At 41.6% G+C, this 8,525-nt stretch overlaps 1 protein-coding gene across 3 annotated transcripts; it reads left to right on the top strand.

Annotated features, from left to right (window-relative positions):
- Nucleotides 1-1,141: 1,141 nt before the first annotated feature.
- On the top strand, nt 1,142-3,783 carry LOC123107163 (uncharacterized). 3 transcript variants are annotated; one of them, XR_006451602.1, is made up of 4 exons: nt 1,142-1,470; nt 2,335-2,388; nt 2,550-2,669; nt 3,464-3,783. XR_006451602.1 is itself a non-coding variant. In XM_044529165.1 (3 exons), the coding sequence occupies exons 1-3, from the start codon at nt 1,310-1,312 to the stop codon at nt 3,602-3,604; spliced, it is 381 nt and encodes a 126-aa protein (XP_044385100.1). In that variant the 5' UTR covers nt 1,142-1,309; the 3' UTR covers nt 3,605-3,783. The 3 variants fall into 3 exon arrangements, 1 of the variants encoding a protein (XP_044385100.1); XR_006451601.1 differs by having other exon boundaries at nt 2,550-2,695; XM_044529165.1 differs by lacking the exon at nt 2,335-2,388 and having other exon boundaries at nt 2,617-2,695.
- The last annotated feature ends 4,742 nt before the right edge of the window (nt 3,784-8,525 follow it).

Here is an 8,525-nt window from a genome sequence, read left to right as displayed (position 1 = left end):
AGAATTTGAGTACTTCTCAGCTGGTTCAAAAATGTTCAGAAACAAGAGAGCAACTAATATGTCAATATACTGGATGCAGAATGGTCCAGGTTTTATTTTTTTTTGGAAAAGATGGTTCATTGTTTATACCTACGCACCCCTACCAAAACTAAATTAATCTTTTGAAATTAGAACATTTTTACTTTGTGTGTGGGCCTCAGTGCATGCTGATTTTTATGGCTTTATGCTTTAAGAGATTCAGTACTTCTCCATCGTATATACCAACTTATTTTATTGCCAACAAATTATTGAGCTACTTAATAGTTACAATACTAACTCCTATGTATGAATTAAGGCATGCGATCATACCTATACATAGCAGAGCTCCTCAGAGCACAAGAGGATCGCTTGGCTTCATGAAATCCTCAAATGCAGAATCAACAATAGCTATGTAAAAGAAAAGAAGTTTCATATAAACAGGATCGAAATGAATCATAATTAATGGTTATAGTCAATAAAATGCCAGAATGAGTTATATTGACCAACCTAAGTACCTAATATTGTTAGGTCCATTGGACAGTGTGCAATCAAAATCATGTGATAGTTTTTTAACTATTTCTAATCCAATAGATTGGATACAACGCAGACTGATATTTTAGATTCAAAAGAAGAACCCAGTATCAGAGGCTATCTGAACTTACTTTTGAATCACGCCACCGCTAGTCCACTGCCTCCTGATGATAACACCATCAATCATTAGGTTGGTTTCCATCCATCAGTATGTTCACCCTTGAGAAGTCCAGGCTAGGGTGCTACAATTAGGATCCCTATCAGATAAACGAATAACTATATTTCTTGATATAATTGGAGGGATTCCACTACCATAACAACAGGTGGATGCAGCCGTTCAACCCGGGTGGGGAGCATACAAAATCTGCAAAATAGGGAGGTTAGAAGATGATAATCTATAATACCTAAATAGTTGATCCCCACTGCCTGATTTCTCTGCCCTGTGGTGCGTCCACATCATCTTAATTCTTTTCGGCCGTTTGATCGATCATATGTGGCCATGATTTGCGACGATGAGTTGGCCCCGTGTTCGCTCCACGCCCCCACCCGTTCGCTTCTCATTCCTTGACCCGCAGAAGCGGAAGCGGTGGTTTTCTCCTACTGAAACATCAACGAGGGAACCTCTCCTCATAATCTAATTGCCCCGACTCCCACCCGCATCTCTCTCCTCAAACGACACAAACTCCATGTGGTGATGGATGCAACTGAGCCCAGCCTCCTGTAGGGTTTGCGTCTGCCATCGGGATGAGAACCGGCGGCCATGGCGGCTTGCGGGGCAAAGGAAGGATTGGAAGACAATCAATCTGGAGGGTGTGTGGGACTTTATGCAGAGGGGCGTCCACATGCTCATCAACATTCTCGATGGCCAGAGCCCGAGCACAACTTCGAGTACTACATGATGCATCTGAAGATTCTGAACATGTAAGTCGCCTTCATGCCCACCTCCCTCCGTCCAGGCCTAGCCTAGGCCGATTCAATCCAATCCGGTGCTGATCTAGGGTTTCCAGCCCCCTGTTTGTCCTTCGTCCCCGCCTCCCTCCATCCATGCCTAGCCCAGGCTGATTCGCTCCAATCCTACATGTGTGTTATCTTTACAGATTATCTCCTATTTGTGTGTGTGTGTTTGCCGGTGTTGTTGCTTTTCAGGTTCAATGAGCCAAGGCAAAGCTAATTGCCTTTCCAACATGCACTAATGTTTTTTGCATTCGTGTTCTTTTTTATTGGGTACAGGTGGAGCGTGACATTGGGTTGTCTTGCTGGCTGTGAATGATTACATTCTCATCTTACTATGTACCAATACATAATCAGTTCCTCTCTTGAATTATTTTGTTCCTTGGGAATTTGAAACAAACCTTCCTATTAGGATTCCAGTATAGTATATTCGGCGTTGCTACACAGACGACAACGCTGGACGATTTTCAAACGATGTAACACATCAGGCCGTTCACGAGGAGAGCTAAACTAAACAACGCCGTTCAATCCAACATCGTCCACCCTTCGGACGGGATGCTGTCGTCTGCATAGTAATTTCGTAGTATCTTTTATGTAGTAGGTACAGCCCGGTTAAATACCCCTTAATTTACAGAAGTGCATCAGTCAGTTTGCTTTTCACATGACAATGTGGTTTAGGTGTTTAGGTCAGTTTACTTACGCTTCATCTTGACACTACACACATACATAGTTCCTGATTGAATTCTTTCGTCAGGCTTTTCATTTGTGCTATACGGCTATCCATCAGTACACATCTTAGTAATGTTAATTTGGTTGTTCTTGAGACTTTTGCAGGTTAGTGATGGCTGGCTTTCCTACATTTGTCGATTTTAAATTCAGTTAAACAAGGTGACCTTTCTCTACAAGTTTTTTCTACACTTCGAGACAAGTGGCATTCCTGCCACTGGTGTAATTCTTCTAAACCTTTAAGTTGTTATTATGTAGAAAGCCATCTTACTACTATCATCTTAAAAGCTCTTTTTTGTTCAAATGTGTTTCCAATGTTGCAGATAGTATGTATTTCAAAGACGTGTGCTTGCATGGGTTTGATACTTCCCTTTATACCCGATTGCATAGGAAAACAAGATCAGAGCATAATTCTACTTGGCATTGGTGGCTGGGGTCAACAGGTTCAGTGATTGTTCTTATACTTTTGGTATGCTCCATTCAGTCCTCATTGCATGAATTTGTATAAACAAGGATGTACGATGCAAGATGACTAAGAAAAGAAAATTGTGTTTTGTTCAGAACTTCAGGCTCTTCTGTAGTACTAGACTAAGTGGTACTTTTTCCCAGAAATTTTTATGGCTTTTGTAGCTGCAGAGAAACTGATAATTGGAGCTAGAAGATATGGACATGTCACATATCAGCCACATCGGGTGACCTCCAGAAGTTCCGATAATATTTACCTCTAGGGAGAGCCTGCTTTACTAAGTTTTTCAGCTCTTCCAAATTGTTAGACAAAGATTTCTGGCACAGTAATACAATGACAGTAGTTCTGCAATAGTGCAATACTACCATTTTTCTCACTGACAGTGACAATATCTGAATGGTTAATCCTTTCACATCAATACAACTTTTAACATTCCTTTCTCAACTTTCTTGACTCAACATCGTTTTCTAAAAAAAGGTCTTTTTGTGCACAGTATCTCTTTATTGACTCAAAATTCCAGGATATTTTTCTTGAGATTAAGTGTAATAATGCTCAAAACAATTAATTTTAGCATAAAGTCCCGCGGCAACGTGCGGGGCATGATCTAGTTTCATTAATAGTTCGGTACACATAGTACTTTACAGATGGTTGCTCACATATCTAAATGCCGCATTTCTTGATTCATACCTAGCAAAAATTCCTGGCAATATTTTCTAGAACCAGGAACAATCACTGCATTGTGAATGTTGCATTTCTGTTTCTCTCACGCAGCTTCAGAAGGAAATCGTGGATCATGATCTTGCGGAGCAGATGGAGGAGCCCATGGCCCAGCAGCTGGAAGCGGACATCAATGCTCTGGTTTATAACAAGCAGCAACTGGCCCTGCGAGCAAAAGCCACTATCCATCAATGACAAGAAAGAGGAGGTCCAAAGGAAGGTGTGCAGATTCCTACCATGTGTCATCATGATTTCTTTTATTTCTTCTGTGAGCCCAAAACTCTATTATGGTACTATGATTACGTTCAATTTGGTTGAAACATGGAATGGCATGGCATATGATTAGTAATTTAGGTTCTGTGTGTGACATTGCATTGTCAGAATCAAGGTCTACTTGAATCTCTGCTTCAGCTGCTAAACTGTCTTATACCATTGTAGAATTCTTATAATGATTCTACAGCGTCGTAAAGGCCTTCTGTTCATTGTAAATTTCTCAAAGCTTTATATACAATTAAGTTAATTAGAATGATGTCTTCCTGTAGTATCGCTCTCCATCCAAAAACTAATTATTTTTTGTGAATTTCTAGCATCATGAGTTTCAAATAAAGGATAATCCATACCTAGAGCCAAGCATATGCTACATGGTCTATGAGTTTCTGATCAAAATACATCATGCATTGTCATACCAGGTCGAATATAAGACAACTTTGCATAGTTGTGGTGTAATCTATCCAGCCTTGTGCGTTTGGCATGGCACCGATCAGGTGGCTAGCCACAAATCTATTAAGGGATAGGGGGCTAAGACATGAATCAGTAAAATTCAGAGTTTCGAATCTAAGTGAACACCTGTTATTGCTGCAACTCCCCTGCATCAACTAACAGTCTAATACATGCCCTATGGTAGCATATATTGAGTGATTCAACTCTGTTACTGCCTTACTCCTTACTACAGCCATTACAACAAAATATGCAGATTATAAAACATGTAAGGAAAAAAGGGAGAGCTGCTATTGTCACACTGCACTGCTCAAAGTAAATTGATACATATGAACCTCCATGGGCAGTGCCCACCATGATTTAGAGAAGTATTCGGCAGTTGGAAAAGGTAGGATGCGTCGTACCTGGTCGGATCTGGAAGGTTGGCCCTTGCCGGCGCAGACGAAGCGGATCCGTGTCGATAGTGTCTTGCCTCCACATGACGGTGGTTCTAGTTGAGCTACTTTTGGCGCCGCCGGCAGCGCCCTCCAACACATACTCATCTTCCCTGCCGACTATCTACATGGATTCAGATTGAGAAGAGAAAGGGGTAGGACACGAGGCGGCAGAGAGGGGTCAGGGGGTGAGGGAAGGGGAAGAAAGGAGGCGACTTGCCTGGGTCCAGAGAAGGTCTGGACGACTAGATGCCGGCGTCGGAGGACCTGGCCATGGGCCGATGGGGTGAGGCAGTGGCAGCAGCAACCCTAGCGTGCGTTGAGGGAGAACGGGTGGGGGCGGTTTCCTCTTCCTCTCTCGTTTTCTTTTGGACAGCACGTTGGGGCAGCAAAGGTCAAACCGCCGATCTTTTTTATCTCTAGCTGATCCGACGTGGGCTGCACGAGAGCACGCCCCTGATGCGCAGCTGAATGTGTTTAATGGCTATCAAGCCGGCTGCGCCAAAGAAGAAAGTATAGTTTTCCCCCTCAAATCTCCCCTGATGGATCAATATCCCCCTAAACTCCAAAACCAGATTATTTCCCCCTGAACTCTATCAAACCGGATAAATACGCCCCTTGGTGGTTTTGGAGAGGATTAAAGCTGGTTTTGGTCGTGATCGTGCTGACTTGGCAAAATCGGGGAGGGAGTTCTTGTTCCACGTGTCAGGGTAGCCATCGCCACCGAGGAGCTCCTCCTCAACGGCGGCTGCTACGTCTTGAGCTTGCGTTGGTTTTCCTCGAAGAGGAGAGGGTGATGCAGCAAGTGTAGCGTAAGTATTTCCCTCAGTTTTGAGAACCAATGTATCAATCCAGTAGGAGGCTCCTCAAAAGTCCCACGCACCTACACAAACAAACTGAGAACTCGCAACCAACGCAATAAAGGGGTTGTCAATCCCTTCACGGCCACTTGCGAAAGTGAGATCTAATAAAGATAGTATGATAAGATAAATATATTTTTGGTATTTTATAATATAGATGAAAAAGTAAAGATGCAAATAAAAGTAGATTGGGAGCAAATATGATAAGAGATAGACCCGGGGGCCATAGGTTTCACTAGTGGCTTCTCTCAAGATAGCATAAGTATTACAGTGGGTGAACAAATTACTGTCGAGCAATTGATAGAAAAGTGCATAGTTATGAGATTATCTAGGCATGATCATGTATATAGGCATCACGTCCATAACAAGTAGACCGACTCCTGCCTGCATCTACTACTATTACTCCACACATCAACCGCTATCCAGCATGCATCTAGAGTATTAAGTTCATAAAAACAGAGTAACGCATTAAGCAAGATGACATGATGTAGAGGGATAAACTCATGCAATATGATATAAATCCTATCTTGTTATCCTCGATGGCAACAATACAATACGTGCCTTGCAACCCTTTCTGTCACTGGGTAAGAACACCGCAAGATTGAACCCAAAGCTAAGCACTTCTCCCATGGCAAGAAAGACCAATCTAGTAGGCCAAACTAAACTGATAATTCGAAGAGACTTGCAAAGATAACTTAATCATACATAAAAGAATTCAAAGAAGATTCAAATATTATTCATAGATAAACTTGATCATAAACCCACAATTCATCGGATATCGACAAACACACCACAAAAAGAGTTTACATCGAATAGATCTCCACAAGAGACGGGGAGAACATTGTATTGAGATCCAAAAAGAGAGAAGAAGCCATCTAGCTAATAACTATGGACCCGTAGGTTTGTGGTAAACTACTCACAACTCATCAAAGGGGCTAGGATGTTAATGTAGAAGCCCTCCGTGGTTGATTCCCCCTTCGGCAGAGTGCCGGCAAGGGCTCCAAGATGAGATCTCGCGAATACAAAAGGTTACGGCGGTGGAAATTGTGTTTCGTGGTGCTCCTGGATGTTTTCGAGGTACGTAGGTATATATAGGAAGAAGAAGTACGTCGGTGGCCGCCCGAGGGGCCCACGAGACAAGGGGGGCACGCCCTATAGGGGGGCGCCCTACTATCTCGTGGAGGCCTCACTGCTTCTTGACTTGCACTCCAAGTTCTCTGGATCACGTTTGTTCCAAAAATCACGCTCCCGAAGATTTCATTCCGTTTGGACTCCGTTTGATATTCCTTTTCTTCGAAATACTGAAATAGGCAAAAAAAACAGCAATATGGGCTGGGCCTCCGGTTAGTAGGTTAGTCCCAAAAATGATATAAATGTGTAAAATAAATCCCATAAACATCCAAAAGGGGTAATATAATAGCATGGAACAAGAAAAAATTATAGATACGTTGGAGACGTATCAAGCATCCCCAAGCTTAATTACTGCTCGTCCTTGAGTAGGTAAATGATAAAAGAGAATTTTTAATGTGCAATGCTACCTAGCATAATTCATAATGTAATTTTCTTTATTGTGGCATAAATGTTCAGATCCAAATGAATACAAAATAAAAGTTCATATTGACAAAAGAAATAGTAATACTTCAAGCATATAATCAAAGTAATCATGTCTTCTCAAAATAGCATGGCAAAAGAAAGTTCATCCCTACAAAATCATATAGTTAAGTTATGCTTCATTTTCGTTACACAAAGATGTTCCCAACTTCTATACCCCCGATGACAAGCCAACCAATTGTCACATACTTAAATAATCTCAAACTTTTTCAACCTTCACGCAATACATGAGTGTGAGCCATGGATATAGCACTATGGGTGGAATAGAATATGATGATGGAGATTGTGTGGAGAAGACAAAAAAGGAGAAAGTCTCACATTGACGAGGATAATCAACGGGCTATGGAGATGCCCATCAATTGATGTCAATATGAGGAGTAGGGATTGCCATGCAACGGATGCACTAGAGCTATAAATGAATGCTCAATAAAAGAAAACTAGTGGGTGTGCATCCAACTTGCTTGCTCATGAAGACCTAGGGCATTTGAGGAAGCCCATCGTAGGAATATACAAGCCAAGTTCTATAATGAAAAATTCCCACTAGTATGAAAAAGACAACTTATGAGACTCACTATATGAAAAACATGGTGCTATTTTGAAGCACAATATATGAGACTCACTACATGAAGAACAAGGTGCTACTTTGAAGCACAAGTGTGGTAAGAGGATAGTAGCATTGTCCCTTCTCACTTTTTCTCTCATTTTTTTATTTGGGCCTTTTCTCTTTTTTATGACCTCTTTTTTTCTCTTCTTTTTTTTTATTTTTTTATTTTTTATTTTTCGTCCGGAGTCTTATCCCGACTTGTGGGGGAATCATGGTCTCCATCATCCTTTCCTCACTTGGGACAATGCTCTAAAAATGATGATCATCACACTTTTATTTTCTTACAACTCAACAATTACAACTCGAAACTTAGAACAAGATATGACTCTATATGAATACCTCCGGCGGTGTATCGGGATGGTGCAATGAATCAAGAGTGACATGTATGAAAAATAATGCATGGTGGCTTTGCCACAAATACGATGTCAACTACATGATCATGCAATGGCAATATGACAAAAGTAAAATATGATGAACGGAACGGTGGAAAGTTGCATGGCAATATATCTCGGAATGGCTATGGAAATGCCATAATAGGTAGGTATGGTGGCTGTTTTGAGGAAGATATAGGGAGGTTTATGTGTGATAGAGCATCGTATCACGGGGTTTGGATGTACCGGCGAAGTTTGCACCAACTCTCAAGGTTAGAAAGGGAAATGCACGGTACCGAAGAGGCTAGCAAAGGCGGAAAGGTAAAAGTGCATATAATCCATGGACTCAACATTAGTCAAAAGAACTCATATACTTATTGCAAAAATTTAGAAGTCATCAAAAATCAAGTACTACGTGCATGCTCCTAGGGGGATAGATTGGTAGGAAAATACCATCGCTCGTCCTCGACCGCCACTCATAAGGATGCACAAGCCAGGTACACTTCATGTTTCAAATTT

This window comes from Triticum aestivum, chromosome 5A, assembly GCF_018294505.1.
Source record: "Triticum aestivum cultivar Chinese Spring chromosome 5A, IWGSC CS RefSeq v2.1, whole genome shotgun sequence".
In the NCBI taxonomy this organism is placed as follows: Eukaryota; Viridiplantae; Streptophyta; class Magnoliopsida; order Poales; family Poaceae; genus Triticum; species Triticum aestivum.
The sequence above is the reverse complement of the archived record's forward strand: the minus strand, read 5'-3'. Positions and strand labels throughout refer to the sequence as shown.